We start from the raw sequence: 20,525 nt of genomic DNA, 5'->3' as shown, positions 1-20,525 counted from the left end.
TATATCACTGATTGATCTTTGTTCTTTATATAAATAAATGACCTTTGAAAAACATAGACAAAATACGTCATAACTTTTCTGACAACCCAATAGCTACATAGTAGTAAGGCCAAAAGCATATTTGTCAATGTGCAGTTAAAGGCCACATCCCTAGTTAAAAGGGTTTTAGACCATACAAGTCACTGAACAGGTAGGAAAATAGCTGGGGTGGTGGTGGTGGTAGTGGTGCAGTGTTACAGAGATGAGCTCTTCTACAGAAAAACCTATTGCTTATTTCTCCGACAAAGTGCCTCTTATAGTTTGTATTCCAGCTTCCAGCCTCCAGTCTTTAGGCTTGATTGTGAATTAGCATTCATTCTTGGAAGACATTAATTAGGTTATTCGGATTGTTTCTGTCCCAGTATTTCTAAATATTCAAGCGGTCATTTCTTATTCTATTGGGTTGTCGGAAAAGTCATGCATTTTTGCAATGAAAAACAGAAAAAATACGTTATGATTTTTCTGACAGCCCAATACTTTTAATCTCTATTTGTCATCTAGGAGTTACTCCAGTTAACTGTTTACTTGAATATTTTTGTATAATATAAATATATAGCTGAAAAAATAGAAATCTTGCTGTTTTCTTGATCTATACATCTAAGGCCAAGGGTTTTCTCTGGTCTCATAATTTGATATGTATAATAGTTACAGAATTTGAAGAGGTATTTTAAGTCCTATAAGTTACATCGCTGTCCTAATTTTCACAGGTCTTTGTCCCTACACAATTGTTTTTTTTTTCCAGCCTACGCCGTCACCGGTGACTCATGGAAGCCTAGCTCCAGGTTGAGCTGTTGTTCAGCATCTTAGCTGTAGAGGGCAGTGTCACTGGCCCTCATATGTGGGGTCCGAACCAGGGACCCTCTGGTGTCCCAAACCAGTTCTTAACCATCACGCCACTTGGCTGGCCCTGTCCCTACACAATTTTATTACTACTTATACCCCATATAATTTATAGTCTTTTTTAGTAAATTTTACCTATTTACTACTTTCAGAAACTTTCTCATTAGGTTGTCATGTCTCTGACTGTAACCAATTTGGTGCTTACTATTTTTCTGACTTTATTATATGCTAATATATTTTTTCATAAATTTTCTCATTTTGAACAAGCATAGCCTTGAATAATTTAAGTTTCTATCTAAGATCCATGGACGGTGTGAATTATAGTGTTCTGTCCACAGCTAAGAGGCGATGCTGTCCATCTGAAATTGCTGGTAAGGAATGAGGAGAAGGCTAGCTCTCTGCTTTGGTCAGGTAATCACCGTGAGACTTCATTCTTATGTTTGAAGTGTTGTGAACTCAAAGACTATCAGAAAGAAATATTTCTTTTCACATAAAAACATGACTTTCCCCAAATGAAATATAGATTTTAAAATTATTTTTTGTGTCAGTACAACTACAGTCCTGCTTCCTCCCAATAGGGAAGACAGATGACATACGGGGAAACTGCAGGCCTTGATGTGAAGCATCTTTGTTTGAATTCTGACTACCAATTATGAATTCGATGGCCTTACATAGGTGATGTAGCCTCTCTGAGCATCAGTTTCCTGATCTGTAACATGCATGAGTTTAGAGGACTTTTAGGAAGGTGAAAGTAGCTTGACGGTTTTTCAGATTTTCCCCACCTCAAAATAATTCAAGTTACCTCAGCCACCACCTAGTAGTCTTCTGTTCTGAGTTACTAGAAATCTAGAAGCGAGAGGGCCATGTTGTGTGACAGCTGAAGATTTGGCTCCAGGCAATCACATCTGCCTCTTGTTTCCATCCACCTTCTTTGACTATTTACGTATAAAAACCTGAACACATAAGACTCCCATCTGACCCCACAGTGAGTCAGAAACCCACAATAGTCCTTTTCCCATGCTTTATATGTCTTACGGTATTTGCTTATAATCATGTGACCAACTTAGAACCTGCCAGAATCTGCAATTGCCTTAGTGTGTTTTAGTTCCTGCCCACTTACTTCTGTCCAATTCTAACCCTCAAAGCATTTTCTAAATATATCTTTTGCTCTCCTACTTTTTTTTTACTGATTAAAGACTCTTAGACTTTTTTCTTTATCATAATTACTCCCTATCACTTTTTTCTTTCCCTCATTACCTAAAAACGCATCTTCTCCTCTAACCCAGGATTGTCTCCTAGCTCCTGCTGCTTCTATTTATCACCATCTCCTCTAACTAATGTCTTTCCCTGTTCACCATCCCTTCTTTCCAATGATAACTCATTGTATGTCTACCTTCCTCTCTGAGGGTGCCACCTCTTACTACCTAGGCCACTTCTCTAAGTTCTAGATTGGGGAAGTTAATTTTAAAGAGTTTTCCTCCCAATAGGTAAATACCTATTTCATTTGGTTTATTTTCTGTTCCTGTTATAATAGATCCCTTTCTTCCAACATGGGGAGGAAACAACACTTGCATTTTTCTATTCACATTTTTAGGTGGCAAGCTGGTGGTAGACAAAGTATTGACAACAAAGCAATAAATTATTGACTGTATAGCATCAGCGGCCATACTATCGCCAGGAGGTCTCCCTGGGGAAACTCCTTCAGGACAGATAATTGAAGAAGGTTTGGGGGGTCTGGAAAACTTTAAGAAGCCAAAAGGAAATGCTGCAAGGAATAAAATGAGTCAGCTTCCTTCCCAGAAAAGACATTTTATTTTATTTTATTTTTTAGCTGAGCCATTCTGCCACCTGTTGGCAGCTCTGTGGCAGCTCAGCTTGGGCTGGGAATTGAACTGGTGACCCTGTTGCTCAGAGCTCATACTCTTGAGCAAGCTCTTAGCAACTGAGCCAGTCGGCCGGCCCTCCCAGAAAAGGCATTTTAGTCTGGCAACGTTCAACAAGAAAATCTCCACAGAAGAGAATGTCCTTGAATGTGATGAAAGTGAGGGAAGGTTTAGTCTGACCTCGAATGTTATAACGCAACAGAGAATTCACACTGGGGGAAAGCTCTATGCGTGCTTTGGCTGTGGAAAAGCCTTTTGCCAGAGCTCAAAGCTGATTAGACATCAGAGAATTCATACTGTAGAGAGACCTTATGCATGTAAAGAATGTGGCAGAGCCTTGAAGTTGAACTCAGACCTTGATAGACATCAGAGAATTCATAGTGGAGAAAAACGCTATGAATGCTGTGAATTTGGAAAAGTTTTCAGGGGCAGCTCAGAGCTCATCAGGCATCGGAGAATTCACACTGGAGAGAAAGGCTATGAATGTGTTGAATGTGGTAAAGCTTTTGGTAGAAGTTCTATCTTTATTGAACATCAAAGAATTCACACTGGAGAGAAACCTTATGAATGTCATGAATGTGGGAAATCCTTCAATCAGAGCTCAGCCCTCACCCAGCACCAGAGAATCCACACTTGGGAGAAGCCTGATGAATGTAGTGAATGCAGGAAAACATTTAGGCATAGGTCAGGCCTTAGGCAGCATCAGAGAACTCACACCAGAGTTTAACTCTGTGGGTAAGAGTTGTGCAATTGTAAAATATAAGGAATTCACTTTGGTTTGAGACGCTACAGAAGTTCCCTAAGAGCAGAGTTCCTGTCCTCCCAGCCCAGTCAATACTTTAAGAGTAGATCCACATGAAGATGATTGTTAGAGTGTTGACTGGGAGCCTTCACATAAGTCCAGGACTGGAGCAGAGGTCCTGGAAGGGCTCCTTGTGGGATGGACCGTGAGGAGGTGCCTCTGATGTCCAGCATCCCTTCCCAGCAAGAGCATTGGTGCATCCGGCAGTTGGAGGCATGTGCTGAGAGTTATTCAGTTATCTGAAGTGTTGAGTTGTGAGACTGTGAAGTGTTGAATTATGCCCTGGATCAGGTTAGCAGCAGCTGGAGAATGGTAGCTCATTCTACCCTCTCGCCAGTTCTCTCCTCAGCCCTGAGCTTGCTGAGGCCAATTGAGGTCTGCTTATTTGTTGAGCACCTGCTATGTGCCAGCTCTCAGGGGTAGACATGGCTGTTGCCCTCCCAGAGTGAAGAGCTAATGGGATATGCGTATTTATTAAACAGATCATTACAGTAAAGTGTGGTAAGTGCTTTGGTAGGATAAATCCAGGATTCTGTTGAAATACAGGGCAGGGGTACCTAACCTGGTCTATGAGTCACTAAAGGCTTCCTGGGTGTGAAAAAATCTCAGCTGAGACATAAAAGGCAGGTAGAAGTTAGTCAGAGCAAGGTAAGAGGGACGTGAAGAATATTACAGGCAGAATTACAGTTTGTACAACGGCATGGAGAGGACCTGCGGACATCCCTTCACCAGGACTCTTCTCTCTGAAGGGATTGGTTCTTACAGACCCTGGTTCAGAAGCCAGGACATGTGCTGGCTCCTCTCTTCGTATTTATTTTTTTTACTTATTTTTATTTATTTATTTTTTAAATTGTTTTTTTTTAATTTATTTTTTTATTGGGGAACAGTGTGTTTTTCCAGGACCCATCAGTTCCAAGTCAAGTAGTTGTTTCAATCTAGTTGTGGAGGGCACAACTCAGTGGCCCATGTGGGATTGAACCGGCAACCTTGTTGTTATGAGCACTGTGCTCTAACCATCTGAGCTAACCGGCCACCCTCTATCTTCGTATTTATGATCATTGAGTTGGGGAGCCTATCCCAGGCCCAGAAGGACCTAAGAGACCTTGAAATACTCAGAATTAGTGTGATGGAAGACTTTGGTTAGTTGTATGAAGAAGGTGTGTATGTGCACCAAAGAAAGAATACATATGAGAGGCTGGAGGGACAGTCAGGACTGGAGTGTCTGTGTCCCATGACCCTGAAGCCTGGGAAATAGAAGCTGATAGGAACACAGGAATGGGAGGTCTGCCTTCCCAGGCTCCACTAGTCCTTGTTCCCTGTTCCCTCCTGTCATGGCCAGACTTTCAGATGCTAGGCTACTTGAGGGCAATGAATATTTGTTGAATTACCCCCTCAGATTCCTCAGAACCTTACTCTGCTAGTTTTTGACAGTTTTCATTAACCCATAATTAATTGCTGAAGGCAATTAACACCTAAGAAAATTTGATTCTTCTTCTAAGATGTCCTGGTTTCCCTCCCAAATACTGTCACTTCTGAATAAGACTTGGTGATCAAATCTGTTGTGGGTAAGAGGGTGGGTGGGGGGTGTCTTTGAGTCCATAGATTGTGGGATTATCATTGAGTGAGGTCAATCAGGAGTCTAAAGACCCTTCTAAAGACCCCAACTCAGATGGAGAGTTGCCTTTTCCCATAGGTGATAATCAGATGATTTCATGCTTTTAATATCATTTAATAGTTTTTTCCTGATTATGAATTAGTTGCAAATGTCAATACAGAAGATGAGAAAGTGTAAATCACCCACAATCCTACTGCCCATAGAAACACTTCTCTAACATTTTGGAGTACTTTCTATTACTTTTTTTCTCCCAACCCTAATATTTTTTGGCAAAGATCTTGTTTGGTAAATAATTTTTAGTTATCGATTTTAACATTTATTCTTTGCATATATACTTCAACTGTTTAGTATTAGAATGTAAAGCAAGTGGTGTAATAAAATGAATTTTAAGTTTTGCTTTAAAAATTTTCATTCAGGAGTAGGGAGCACAATAATATGAGTGGAGATGTGCTGGGAGAATGGAGGAAGGAGTTGTGGGAAGAAGTCAGGGAATTAATTGGTGGTCTTAGCTTTTATTCTCTGGGCCAAAAAGTGCCTGAAAACGGACAGCTAGTCCCTGGGGCTGCAGTTCACCAGGTGAAGTCACAAAATTGAGAGAACATCTGGGGCTGCAATGTGGTTCAAAGACCACGGTTAGGAGAACAGTTAGATTCTTTAAATACACACGTCTGTGTCCACCAGCATGGGGACGCTTCTCCACCTTTGGGAGCCTGGGAGACTGCCATGGCCTTCCCCTCTTCTTGCAGATCCTCAATAGAAACACTCGTGCAGAAAAAACTCATGACTTTTTATATCTGTGATCATTGTGCCAGCCAATAAGACAGCTGCCAGTGGGAAAGTTACCGAGTAGCAATGGCTGGTACTGGCCCATCCGAAAGCAGGAGGCGAGTCGGTGTAAGCAGGGTCTGCCCATGGGCTCACGCCTCCTCTTGACTTTGCAGAAATGCTCTCCAGGTCAGTTCCTCTGCATGGGAAATTATTCTAATCGGCAACCCCCCTTGCTCTGAGGATTCACCTTACGGGGGCGAGTGAAGCAAGGGCGAGTTCACAGTGGAGTTTAGAGAGACCAAGGTCAGATTTGCTTTAATTTCCAATGCTCTCAGCAGGACAGTGTTAACTGCAGCCTGTGGAAATGAGGGAGAAGGGGAGTGGCAGGAAACTGATAGAAAGTACTTTGTCTAAATTGTACATTATCTTTTAAAAAAAATCTGATTCTGTGCAAGATGCATTTAAGGTAAACACCCCCCCCACCCCCCACCCCCGCAACACACACACACACACACACTGCCACTATATCAAGAGAAACAAGGGGGCCCTGAGCGGACCATGAATTACTTTTCCTCCAGCAAGGCGGGTGACGGGAAAAACAATTACCCCTGACATCTACCTTATATCAGTGCCTTCTGTTTCATAAACAGATAGAATGTTGAAGCTTATGAAATCATCTACTTCCGCTCCTTTAAATTGAGGGTACAGAATTGTGAAGTGACTTGCTTGTGGCTGCAGAATTGATGGAAAAAAAATAGCAAGAACAAAGATCTCCACTTCAAGGCTACTGCTTTTCTCAACTATAAATCTTCATGCAAACAGCTTATAATTGCAGATTTATAATTTGCAGGAGGTATTTTCTGTACACTACTGTGAGATGGGCATGTCTGCCATTGTCATTTACCAATGAAGTCACGGATTAGAGTTAACAAGTTCGCTAAGCTCTTAGGACTATGCAATGGAGAAAGCATGTGTTTTTCTTAATATTTCTCTACTATCCTGGGCTTCTAATATCTTTTAAACCTTTTTTTCTCTAATATTAGAAGTTTTAGATACTTACTGTAAGAAACTTTGGAAGACACAGAAAAGCACAAGAAAAAACGAAATCACCTATAATCTTATCACCCAAAGATAACCAGTATAGCACTTTGAGATTATATATGTCCAGTATTTTTAATGCATAAATATATTTTTACATGGAATCATACTGTACATATTCTTATATTTTTACTTAAGATATGGTTTGTCATTTAATATTAACCAACATCACTTTTAACAGCTTTTAAGACTTTTTATACATTCATGATTTCTGAAGCGTCCATTTCCAGGTAGAATTTGAAACGCAAAGGCAATGGTTAAGGCTTCTGGTATTGCCAGAGATAGTATCTACTCACATCTCACTGGCAACATTCGAGTCCCAATTTCCCTGAATTTTGGTTAGTTTTATGAAGGAAAAAAGTGCCATCTCAACTCTTGCTTTAATACACATTTTTAATTCTAGCAAGACTGAACACGTATTGTCTATTGGCATTTATTCTTTTGTGATCTGCCGATTTAAGAATCATTTTTTTCTATTGGGACTTTTTCATGGGGAGACAGCATACAGAAGTGGCTCCACAGAAGGGCTCTGCAATCCTGCTGCGTGGGTTCAAAGTCGACCCTCACCACTTTTTAGCTATGACACTGAGGAAGCCATGATCCTCCTAAACCTTCATTTCTTCAGCTGCAAAATAACTAATACATACATACAAAGCCCTAATATGTACCTATTATGACTCTTACCATGTAAGAACTCTCTACATAAAGAATATCTCCCTTTTGTAATATATATCTTATCAACTCCTACTTAACATTTGTCCTACCCTTTTCAGTGTGTTTGGGTCTTTCTCTGTGGAAGAGGAAAACAGGAGTTGAACAGCTCTTACCATTTATTTGTTACATTTTATCTTTCCCAAATGAGCCTATCCGTTTTTCACTCTCCAAACAGGCATTTAGCCCTCCTGCCCTTCTTACTGGGTAGTACATGCTCATCTATGTCTGCCCAACAGGAGCGCCACTTCTCCATCCTCATGGAAGCTCTTTTCCTAGGCACAGGATTCTAGATTCCCATAGATCTGTATTGTTGGTGTGTTGTAACTCCGACCTGTTAGGTCTTCTGAGTAACGTGCTTTTCTGTTGCTGACTAGCCTATCCACCTTTCCACATTGTACTGAGAAGCCAGTCTAGGGATACTTTTCCTGCTGGGTCCCTCAGAAGAGGGTCGTCTCTAGATGGACCATGATTGTTACTTCTGTTGTCACTTCCCTTCAGCACGGTCTTTAACAAAAATTCACAAGACTGAAATACTGCTGATGAGACAAAACTCAACATGCACGAGGTGTCTGAATAAGTTCCAGACCAAAATAACTTTTAGCACCTGAGCCCGAGGGAGTGCACCAGAACTGAAGGATATGGCCCAGAAACCACAGCAGCTTCTGACCCACAGCCTTGGCAGGTAGGAAGCTGACAGCGGCTCGGACAGTCTGAAGAACCAGGCCTGTCTCCAGGCCCGGCTCTTTCTGAACACCCACCCCCACAGGTGTAGCCTAGCCTAGCCTACAGGTTGGGCAAGAAAACTACATACTAACCCCCCTCTGGGGGTGACACCAGGCCAAGACAAAACGCCTCACTACCCCATGGTCCAAGGACTCCAGGTTTTGTCTATTACCAGAAACCTCTCCACTGGTATTTTACTACATTCTGGCTACATCCATGTTTCTCAGACATGACTCCACTTCAGAAGGTACTAAACAGGAATGCTCCCCACAAAGTGGCCTTTTACTTTCTCAGATGTGCCAGACTTTCTTCCTGACCTTTTGTCTATTGTCCCCTCCGCTGGGAATGGTGTTCCCCGGCCCGCCTACCTCCCTCTCATCCTTCACATCATTTCTCTCAGAAGCCTTCCCTGACCCAGGGTTGGGCCAGGTACTCCTTAATGTCACAGTGTTGACCATACCAGTGTCGCTGCCTGTTTGCCCTGTCCATTAAACTGTAAGATTGTCTTTATTTTTTCATTGTATCCCTAGTTCCCGGCACAAAGCAGACACTCAAAAAATATCTGCTGGATAATTTGTATTTTTCTCTCTCATTTCTGGCCTACCCTGGTCTCAATTAAATAACTGATGAAACTATTTCCCCATCTGTCTTGCTGGCTTGTCACTGTTCTTAATTGATCAGTAAAATTCCTGAATTCCTCAGACAAAATGTCCCTCGTACTGTCCACACCATCCCCCAAAACTGGCATACCAGCAGTCAGATGCAGCAGCAGAGCCTGGGTTGCTGTACCCCTTCATGACTTCTCGTGGAAAATGAGGTTTCATTGTTACAGTCCCATTTTTCATATTTCCTGAGTATTCCTAACGGTGAGAGAAAAGCTGGAGGCAACGATTCTTCCACCTGCTGTTCTAAGTCACAGGAAAAGCTTTCAAAGAACAACTTGCTCAAGCACAGGGAAGTGCTGCATAAAGTTAGACTGACTCCCGGCCTAGTAGTTGACAACCTTCAAGGAGCCTTGCTCACTCCGAAGTAAACCCTTCTGAGTGAAAGATAAATCTGACTGAAGTATTTACAATATTCACAAGTTACTTTACAGTGTGGACTCTCTGATGGCGCATAAGGACTGATCTGTGCCTGAAAGCCTTCCCACATTCATTACATATATAAGCTTCATCCCCAGAATGGATCCTTTGATGCTGGACAAGGGCTGAGCTCCTTTTGAACGTTTTGCCACATTCGTTACATTGATAGGGTTCCTCTCCACTATGAATTCTCTGATGTCTGATGAGGTTTGAGCTCAAACTGAAGGCTTTTCCACACTCATTACACTCATAGGGCTTCTCTCCACTGTGTATTCTCTGATGGGTTATCAGCTCTGAGCTCTGCCTGAAAGCTTTTCCACATTCGTTACACTCATAAGGTCTCTCTCCTGTATGAATTCGCTGGTGTCTAATAAGCTTGGAGCTTTGGCTAAAGGTTTTCCCACACTCGTTACACTCATAGGGTTTCTCACCAGTGTGAATTCTTTGATGGATAATGAGATACGAACTCTGACTGAATGCTTTGCCGCATTCATTACACTTACAAGCTTTCTCACCGGTATGAATTTTCCGATGTCTAATGAGGGCCGAGCTCTGATTGAAGGCTTTCCCACATTCACTACATTCATATGCTTTCTCACCACTATGAATTCTCTGATGAATAATAAGGTAAGACCTTAAACTAAAGGCCTTCCCACACTGGTTACATTTATAGGGCTTTTCTCCGGTATGGATTCTCTGATGTTGTGTTAGAGAGGAATGCTGTTTGAAGTTGTGCCCACATACATCACATCTATAAGGTCTCTCTTCTCTAGGAACTTTCTGATATGTTATCGAGTTTGTACTTAGAATCAAGCTTCTCTGAGGCTCATGAGGGTCTGTCTTTCCTAGAGACTTGTGTGTGAAGATGATGTGACTAAAACTGCCTCCTTGGGGAGGGGATCTTCCTAATTTCTCCCCTGTGGCACCTCCTTGCTGCCGCTCTAAACTGCTTTCGTGTTCACTAACTCCCCTGAAGGAAGGTTCCCGGGGAAGTACTTCTGATTTTCCCCCCGAAATGTTCTTCTTTGTCGCTGATTCATTGTTCTTGCAATCTGAAATAACAGCAAAAAACAGATTTTTTTATTCTCCAGTCACTCTCAATACTCACTATGGTAGAGAAAACAGATACTTCTACCCACAAGATGTCACTGTCCACATGTATCTTTTCTTCAGGGTCCCTTCCCCTGTCTAATATGAAGGCCTACATCTACACTTTGCAGTTTACCCTTTCCTGCCTCCGCTGAGATTTCAACTGATCAGTTACCTACTATTCCTTTCCTATTATCATTAACTTCTTTCTCCACTGATTCCTTCCTGTTCCTCGGCATTTAAATAAGCTCAAGTCTCTCATCTTTTTAAGTCAAGCTCCTTGTCTACTCATCTCCCTCATGCAACCTCATTCCCATTTGGAGTAAACCTTCTTGAAAGGGTTGTCTGTACTCACTTCCATTCTGCAATCTGGTTCCTGCCCTGCTTGTACCCCTCCACCACCCCTGTACTACTCTCCACCAAAGCAGCCAACTTCATAGCTGCTTAATCTAATGGATACTTTCTGGATCTTACTTAGTTGGTCGCTCTACAGCATTGACACTGGGGACACCACCTTCCTTCTAGAAACATTCTTTTCCAGCTATATTAGCCTGATTTCTGTAGCTGTTCCTTCTTAGGTTCAAGACCAATCACTCAAACATGAGTTCCTTCAGGTTCTGTTCTGGGCCTTCTTGCAGCCTCACTCTATAAACTCTCTACCTCTTAGGCATCAATTACTAATGTACTTAGGTTATAAGCTAATGAGACCCCCAATTCTATTCCAGTTCTCTCTACTAAGCTCTAGACTCTCATATCCAATGATCCAATGCTCACTGGGCATATTACTTGTGAATATTTCACAAGCACCAAAATGTCCCAAAGTAAACAAATCATTAGATGTGTTTTTTTCCCTTGTGTTTTCCATTTATATGAACAGCACTACCATTAATCAAGCTGTTCAAGACTGAAACCTGAGTATCATTCTCAACTCCTCTCCACATGCTCCATTTTTAATAATGACCAGCTACGGCAATGCAATTTAAATGCTGATAAGCAGGATGCTGATAAGCTTTGCTCTTCCCCACCTCTCGCCATACTACAGCTTGATTTACTCACTGGGGCCACTTGGATTACAACAGTCTCTAACAGGACTCTACGCTTGCCTTCCTCAAATGTATTCTTCACTCTGCAACTAAATTCTAAAACACATATCCAATCATGTCACTCCATTGTCCAAAGCCTTCAACTGTACTGCACTGTACTGCACAAACTAGGATGATGCACAAGTTTTCACAATCTGGGTCCCATTTTCCTCTACAGTGTCTCTTACCACCTCTCTCTTATGAATTCTCTATTCAAGTCAATTGAAATACCTGCAATTCTAGAATGGGTTGTATTCTATCACCTTCAGGACTTAGTGGCCTTTGCTTGTGTGATATTGTAACATTGGAGATATACAGAGGGTGCCCAAAAAATGCATACACACTTTAAGAAAGGGAAAAACTGTATTAAAATTGTAATACTCAATATATACCAATAACAAAAGATGAATACAAGTCATGTACATACATTTTTTTTGCACCCCCAGTATTTGGTCTTTATCCTCTGTTTCTGGCACAAAGCTTTTAAAACCCTTGAAATTTCCTAAGTGGTAGAGGTGAGAGGAGTATCTTTCATTATTCATAATAAGCTCCTACCAACCATACCTGGGCTCACGCCTCATGAGTTGACTCTTAGAGGTAGGGGCTGATTGCCAAAGGAACCAACCAAGTGAATAGAGGGCTGGAACTTTCGGCCCCACCCTCTGACCTCCAGGGAGAGGGGCTGGAGATTGAGTTAGCTAATCACCAACAGCCACTGATTTATTCAATCAAACCCATGTAATGAAACCTCCATTAAAACCTTAAACGAAGAGGTTCAGAAAGCTTCCAGGATGGTGAATGCATTCAAGTGCCAGAAGGGTGGTATACCCCAAACTCCACAGTAACAGAAGCTCCTGCACTCAGTACCCTTCTGGACCTCACCCTATGTCCTGCTGTTCATTTGTGTCCTTTATAATAAACCAACAATAGTAAGTAAGGTGTTTCCCTGAGTTCTGTGAATCATTATAGCAAATTATGAAACCAGAGGAGGGGGTTGTGAAATCTCCGATGCAGCAAGTCAGAAGTGTGGACAACCTGGGGGCTCATTGCATGCAACTGTCATGTGAAGTAAGGGGCCAGTCTTACTGGACTGAAACCTTAACCTATTGGAGCCTGTGCTAATTCTGGGTAGTCAGTGTCAGAACTGCTTAATATGAGGGAAAGCCCCATACATCCGGTGTCAGAAATGTTGAGAAAGGGGCTGACCAAGTGGCTCGCTGGTTAAGAGTTGGCTTGGGAGCACGAGCTCTGAGCAGCAGGGCCGCCGGTTCGGATCCCACATGGGCCAGTGACGCTGAGCCCTCTACAGCTAAGATGGTGAACAACAGCTCAACGTGGAGCTGGGCTGCTGTGAGTCGCCGGCCACAGCGTAGGCTGCAGGCGAGCTGCCGTAAGCTACCATGAGTGGCCGGCAGCTGGCGTGAGCTGCCATGAGCCTCCATGAGCAGCTGTCCAATGGCCAGCAACCGATCTGCCTCACCCAGGAAGTGCGCAATGATCACAATACCAACATGGGCCAGTGAAGTGACGTCCTCCACAACTAGACTGAAGAACAAAAGTACAGCAAGTTGTCTGTTCCCCTTCCTCCAATTCCCCAATAAAATCTTAAAAAAAAAAAAAATGTTGAGAAAGTTTTTCCCTTTAGCTTAGGACACGCCTCCTCCCATCTATTTACCTAGCTTTTTCCTATAATAGTTCAAGTATTAGCTTAGATGTCTCTTCCTTCAAGTATTCCTTGAACCTCTAAGGTTGGGTTAGGTACCTTTGTATGTGCCCCCATAGCACCCAGTGCCTATTTTTATTCTATAATTGACTGCGCTATACTGCCATTGCCTTTTTACTTGTCCACCACCCCATCTAGACCTGAAAGTTCTTTGAAGGTAATGACCCAGTGCCTATCATCGTTCCAGACATCTATTAGTACCCTATTTATATAATGAAGGAATAAGTGAATAAGTGGCGGGAAACGGACACAAGGAGGCCTGACTGCTGTTTGTGAGGTTTGCCAAATACAAAGCTGCCAAAGTGAGCACCTTGGTCTTGAACAATAAAGGTGAGGCTTACACGTGGCATGTTTATAAAATGCAATTAATTCTGGATCCTCAAAACCAGAGGCCTAACTGATAACAGTTCCCAGATAAATTTCTATTTCTTACCGCTTTGAGGGGAAAGGCAAGGTTTCAGCTGTGTCTTTAAAGGCTGGAATTGGATGTTTAATTCTTGGGATGCTCCAAGACCTGTCAAATCCTTCCATGGTACTGCTGGTCCTCGTGGACTAGCTGGGACCTGAAATCAGTCAAGTATGGTTAGCTTTGTGAGCAAATCCCTAAGGAAAAGGCTTAGTAAAAATCTGAGGTCAACAAAGAGTTCTGCAGGGATAGGAGAAAAGCACTATTTAAGGATAGAGACGGGCATGGCCCTAGTAGTTACTTCAGGGTTATGGTTCAGTAGAGACAAATTTTCATACTATGATGATGATGCCACACACTCCAATTTGTAAATTCCTTTTCCCACAACATATTGCATCTCCTTGTTCCCACCTGCTGCCCTGGATCATCAAATTCCCTCTCCAAATCCTCCAACAGAGTCACAGCTTCCTCGCCGCTTTTTGGACTATGTTGCTGAACCCAGATCTGCAGCTCTTCAGGCAGGATGCTCAGGAACTGCTCCAGCACCAGCAGTTCCAGGATCTGCTCCTTCGTGTGCATCTCTGGCATGAGCCACTGATAGCAAAGCTCCTGGAGTCGGCCCAGGGCCTCCCGGGGCCCAGGTGTCTCCTGGTAGCAAAACTTTCTGAATTGCTGGCGAAACAATTCTTGGCAGGATCGGGTACTCCCATTTTGCTTTAATTTCTGACCCCAGGAGAGGCTTTCTTCTACTTTCACTAGTATCAGTTCTTGTTCCTGAGGATTCTGAGGTACCAGGGTTGAAACTGCTCTGTTTTCCACAGCCATTCTGGGCTGAAACAGTGTTATCAAAAAGTTCACTACAACTTGGTATTGTCCTTCAGAGTTTCTTTGAGTAATCTCTTCTTTCCTGAAGGATACAAAAGCATTGTTAACCTCTAGCACTGTAATAAATCTTTAAGAACGTATCATGATATAAGTCAGTCATCTGAGTAACTCTGAGTAATATATTGAAAGGGAACAGGTTTGAGGCTGTAATAAATAATCATGACAAACTAAAAATCACTCATGTCATTCAGTGTCTCCTATTTTGTAGAATTCCTACCACTAAAGCTATCAGAAATTATTTTACAAGCAAAGAATGCAATATTAACATGACTCACATTCGTACTGAGAAACGTAATTATCTTCCAATCCTGATTCATTAAGGAGAAAAATCTGTCTTTAACGTGTGTGTAAAACCTGCAGAAGTTCTTCTTTAATAAAGTTTTAAGCCTCAGATTTCCAAGGGTAATGATATCTATTATAGCTAGGATTTAATAATGCTGATTTTTAAAAATTTATTTTTAGTGACCTATCCATGGCAAATAATGTTGATTTTCATTTAAGGTAGTAATAAGACATTTTAAAAAATGCATATTAAACATGAGTTGATTTAAATAAAATATTATTGGATATTTGTAATTTGATCAATTTGGGCATTCACTAAATTTCTTCAACAAATACTAAGGCACTTACTACAGGGATCTATTGTGAGCCGGGTATTAGGATGCAAAGGTTTCTGCTTGTGAAAAAATTTAGTCTACCGAGGAATTAACCAAGAAGTATTTGTTAAATGCTTACCATGTGCTCAAAAACACGTCAGACATCAGAGACACAAAAGAAGCAAAAAGGTCAATTCCAGCTCTCAAAAAGCTTAGAATATACTGCAGTAAACATTTTAAAAAAGTGAAATATGGCAACAATATGCATTGAATTGCATGCTATAGATCAAACATGATCTGATTGTAGGATGGAAGAATATCGATAGGAGGGTATATGCCCTTGAATTAACAGATCAATAAAATTTAACCCTAACAATACCATTAACTTTAGAGATTAGAAATATTCAGGCTACAAATCTGGTTTATTAACCAGCTCGGCCGCACAAGCCTTTCTATTTTTATATCCCGGTTAAACCACAGAATTTGCAAAATGAGGGGGGTTTGTGAATAACTGCCCTTTCCGCTGGAAAGCAGGGGCTTGAACGCTGGCCTCTGCGACCTCAGGACACACGGAGACGCCGCCCAGAGAAGGGGCCGCGACCCAGGGATGGGCAGGCCGAGGCGAGGGGCTCTTCCACCCAGCGCCCGACGTCCAGGCCGCACGCCCTCCCCGCCCTCCCTCCGCCTCGGGGCCCGCATCCCTCACCGCGAAGCCCCGAAGAGCCCAGGGAGCAAACCACCGATCCTGAGCGGCGAGCCACAAAGACCGGAAGTGCACGCCCGCGGCTTTCCGCTCTCGATTACTCCACAGCCTCCGTCCGCCCCGCCCCGTCCTCACAGGCAGCCAATCAGCGCCGTGGTTCCTCCTGGTCCCATTGCCTCCGCTCTTTGGTCGCTGACCCCGTGGAACTCCAAGCCACGGGCGTGGGGAGGGTGCCCTGAGAGGTGGGGTCCTTGTGAGAGGCCGCCGCTCCCGGGAGGTCACCGCTCCCCGCCTTAGCCCTCTCCTACCTTGCCTAGCTTTCTTCCACCGCCACCCACCATACCTGATTCCTTCCATCTTCAGTGTTTTAGAAAAGTACTCCCATTTTCATATATTTCCAGTATCTCTGACAAAAGTAAACAAATGGATTAACAAAAAGGAACAACTACTTATATTGCTCTTCCGTACAACAGCTCTGTGAAGTAGCTATAATATCCCCATGTGACAGTTATAGACACTGTCCAAAGTGAAGCTGCTTGTGATCAGAGGCACCAAAGTCCCCATAGTTCAAGGACACTGTGGTACCCCAGATCCTGCCCCTCTAAATTGGGGTTTTCCTATTTTCCCCTGGAACCTAGCTGGCATGAAGTATTAGTATTTAAATTTGTCTTTGGCCGTTTAGTAGGTGAAAACCAATGTGTCATGGTTAAAACTAGTTAGCTTTAGGTGAGGTATTTGCCTCTCGTGTTTATTGACCATTTTGGTTCTTCAACGAAATCGTTTTTCCCATTTTAATGATTGCGGTGTCACTATTCTTCTTTTATATTTGTGAGAGTTTTTTATTTGCTAAGGATATCAACTCTCATTTGTTACAAACATGTCCCCTTTTGTTCACATGTCATTATTTTAAAAATGTTAGTACAAGGTGACATACATAGAAACAAATTCTCCTTTGTGAGCTAAGACAATTAAAATACACATATTTGGAAAAAATTTATTAGCATGCAGGGCTATTAGTGACTTATTAAATAGTTCTTAATCATTGTGAAACGACTACAGCAATTTTACATAGCAAGAGAACAAATATGATTACTTTGTGTTTCAGTTACCTATTTCTGCATACTGATCAAATTGGACTTAGTGACTAAAAACAGCAGGTATTTTATTGTTCCTGATTCTGTGGTCAGGAATTCCGGCAGGGCTTAGTAGAGACGGCTAATGTCTGCTTTATGAGGGGTCAGATAGTGTGGTTTCACTCCCATTGAAGTGGTCTTGGTGCTGCCTCTTGGCTGGAGTTACTTGATTCTCTTCTATAAAACCTCTCTCCATGTAATCTCTCATCATTAAGGAATTGAGCCTAAGTGTTTTTACATGGTGGCTGGCTTCCATGAAAGTGAAGAAAGGGAAGATGCTAGTTCTGTTAAGGCCTAGGTCTGGAATTTGCATTATATTACTCTGCTGTGTTCTATTGGCAGAAGGACTAGATTCTCCTTCATTTTTTAATAGGAGGAGCAACTTGAACACAGAAAATTTTGGCAGTTATCTTTGTATCCAGTCTACCACACCTTTTGTTATATTGAGAAGCCTACTACTTAGGAGTGGAACTGTTGAAAGACAGAAGGAATACTTTCAACTGCAGGAATACCTTACTAAATGTCCTTATTGTTTAAGTTTTTATTTATTTTTTATTGGGGAATTGGGGAAGAGGAACAGCCAAATTGTTGTCCTTCAATCTTAGTTGTGGAGGGCGCAGCTAGCTCAGCTCCAAGTCTAGTAGCCATCCGGCCGCCCGTCGGCAGTTTGTGGCTGCTCAGCTCAAGGTGCTGTGTTCAATCTTAGTTGTGGGTGGGCATAGCCCACCATCCCAAGCAGTCATCGAACCGGAAACCTTGTTGTTAGAAGCATGTGCTCTCACCAGCTGAGCCATCCTACCACCTGTTGGCAGCTCAGCAACAGCTCAGCTCGGGCAGTGTCACTGGCCCACGTGGGAATCGAACCGGTGACCCTGTTGCTCAGAGCTCGCGCTCTTAAGCCAACTCTTAACCAACTGAGCCACTTGGCTCGGGCAGTGTCACTGGCCCACGTGGGAATCGAACCGGTGACCCTGTTGCTCAGAGCTCGCGCTCTTAACCAACTGAGCCACTTGGTGGCCCCTATTTAAGTTTTTATATTATCCCACATAGCTACATGGGTGGCGGTAAGGCCATTCCCGGGGTTGGTTAATTTCAATGGCTTGGTGATATTTCTTTTTCCTTTTTGCTCTGCCATCTTCTAGTGTCTTGCCTTGTTCTCCAGTCTGGCTTCCCTTACGGTTTTAAAACAGCTGTCTCAGTTCTGATTATAGATGATATCCAGAAGCAGAAAAAGGGAACACTCTTATCTCCTGCCCCTTTTTAAGACTAGGTAAAATCTCTTTGTCCAGCAGACTTTCCTTCGTATCTCATAAGGTTAAACTGCTTCAACTGTCTATGCTTATCACCAACAAGGGGAGCAGGGTAAGGCCTTCATGATGGACTTAGGCCAATTGAGATTCATATCCCAGAGCTGAGGAGAGGCCAGCCTCTCCTGAAGGGTGCTGACAATCTGAGGAAGGTAAACAAAGGTAAGGTGTTAGGAATTGGTTTCTAGTGTTTGACCTGACCTATGCCATCTACGAAGCAAGTTGCTCTCAGTGATCACCAGTTCACCCTGGGAGGGGTGTCTTATCACCTGAAAAGAATGTTCTTACGTAGAAAAAAGTAGGCCCATTAAGTTGTTTACTGCTTTGGAACATACTGAGCTTAACATGCACTTGACACTTGTCTACAAATTACCTGCTTAACAAGCACTGCCACTTGGCTACAAGACACCTTTGTTCTTGGAGGCTACATAAAGGAAGCCTTATCCCATTTTAGGTGGAAATTTACTGTTTTGCAGCTGCTGAAGTCTCTGCTTCTGTGTGTAAGTTCCCTTAATAAACTCTGTTTAATTCTGGAGCTGTCAGCCTCTTTCTTCAGCCTGTTGGCCCTTTCGAGGTCGGTTTCAGTATACCTTGGGAAATTTTCCCAACATAGGGTTATGTTAAAAAGGCAGGAATGTAAAAGGCAGAAAATGGGGCTAGATCGAGGAATGTTGACTGTAAAATAGTAGCATTTACCTCAATAGGTAATCCCATTCCTCTATATAGGTAAGGAAGTGACACACCAAGAAAAAATTCAAATTCCTATCATTCTTTATAAGATTTATTATAAATTATAGCTATTACTGTAAATTATATAAATTATTGCTAGTTTCTAGGACTTGGTTAAAATTCCCAGCGGGATAGCAACTGATTACCTTTTAAGGGCTTTGGCCAACAATTTCCACTTACACAGTGTCTTAGTCCGTTTGAGTTGCTAAAACAAAAATATCATAGACTCAGTGGTTTATAAATAACGGACATTTATTTCTTACAGTTTTGGAGGCTGGGAAGTCTGTGATCGAGGCGCCACTTCCTATTTCATAAACTGGTGATTGGTGAATACAGCTAGTCATTCAGTAAAGTTCAACTGCTTGATTTGCTGTATCATCTAACAGTGCTCTACTTCATGGTTTTCATCAAGTGAGATAAGCTTACTGACAGTCTCTTAACTATAAACCCCTATTCAATAATAAAAGAGAAAATGGCTTCTGATGCTTAAGGGAAATGGGTCATTCCCTTACTCAGCAAATGTTAGTGAGCGTTAGCATATGTGAAACACTAATAAGAAAAGCGAGGAAATCAAATGAAATAAAAGAGAGGCTTCCTCACTTCGTTTGCCACTTATAACTTCTAGAGTAAAAATTCCACAAGAGCAGGAATTTTGTTTTTCCACTGTTGTTTCTCCAGTATTGCCTAGCATACCTACATATAAGAGAGAATACTGGTGCTGTTAAAGTAATTTTAAAAGGAGGCCATTAGACTGAGGTGGTTCTAATGCCTTAGCAGCCTACTAAGCAAACCAAACCTAAGCTGCAGTTGATACCTGTAAATGCCTCAAGGTTAGGAAGATGAAATTTAAGAACTTATCACAAATAGCTAACTGGGCTTTCTCAAGTAAGGCAACCACTTAAGCTACAGTCAATCAAAGAATTCCCTTGCTCTGCACTGTAAAGCTTTTTCCTTAGCTCCGTACGATGCCTGTAGCCATTTTCAGTTTAACGCTGCCTGATTCCTGTAGAGCTTTGCTTAAATAAACTCTTCAAAATTTTCATGTACCTCAGTTTACCTTTTAGCAGTGCTAAAACTAGTGATTAGTATTTGAAGGATTCAAAGAAATGGAGTATTGAGAAAGGAAAATTTGAACAATATGCTTAGATTATTTATCCTAACCTTGGATTTATTTTAATTAAGCATAGTAAGATGACTGACACAGAAATAACTGCCTTTGAAAGAAGTTTCCCAAGGGTGGGAGGCACCCTATGCCACACAGGGTCACATGGGGTTACTCATGGAGAAGCAGAGAGAGAGAGAGAGAGA

General features: G+C 42.2%; 2 protein-coding genes across 2 annotated transcripts in view; one reads left to right on the top strand and one right to left on the bottom strand.

Annotated features, from left to right (window-relative positions):
* Positions 1 to 4,398, top strand: part of ZSCAN30 (zinc finger and SCAN domain containing 30) — a 23,456-nt gene extending 19,058 nt beyond the window's left edge. The window contains 2 exon segments of the mRNA XM_019652071.1: positions 2,474 to 2,662; positions 2,831 to 4,398. Of these exon segments, the coding sequence (XP_019507616.1) occupies positions 2,474 to 2,662; positions 2,831 to 3,489 (848 nt within the window). The 3' untranslated portion in view covers positions 3,490 to 4,398.
* Positions 1 to 16,018, bottom strand: part of ZNF397 (zinc finger protein 397) — a 55,390-nt gene extending 39,372 nt beyond the window's left edge. The window contains exons 1-5 of the mRNA XM_019652070.1: positions 15,485 to 16,018; positions 14,276 to 14,771; positions 13,892 to 14,021; positions 9,577 to 10,616; positions 745 to 756 (exon numbers count right to left, since the gene is read on the bottom strand). Of these exons, the coding sequence (XP_019507615.1) occupies positions 745 to 756; positions 9,577 to 10,616; positions 13,892 to 14,021; positions 14,276 to 14,771; positions 15,485 to 15,510 (1,704 nt within the window). The 5' untranslated portion in view covers positions 15,511 to 16,018. The remainder of the gene's footprint in view (positions 1 to 744; positions 757 to 9,576; positions 10,617 to 13,891; positions 14,022 to 14,275; positions 14,772 to 15,484) is intronic.
* Positions 16,019 to 20,525: the final 4,507 nt, after the last annotated feature.

The sequence above is a fragment of the Hipposideros armiger genome, unplaced genomic scaffold (assembly GCF_001890085.2).
Source record: "Hipposideros armiger isolate ML-2016 unplaced genomic scaffold, ASM189008v1 scaffold_173, whole genome shotgun sequence".
Lineage (NCBI taxonomy): Eukaryota > Metazoa > Chordata > Mammalia > Chiroptera > Hipposideridae > Hipposideros > Hipposideros armiger.
Note: the sequence above shows the minus strand (reverse complement) of the source record. Positions and strands in the feature narration are given on the sequence as shown.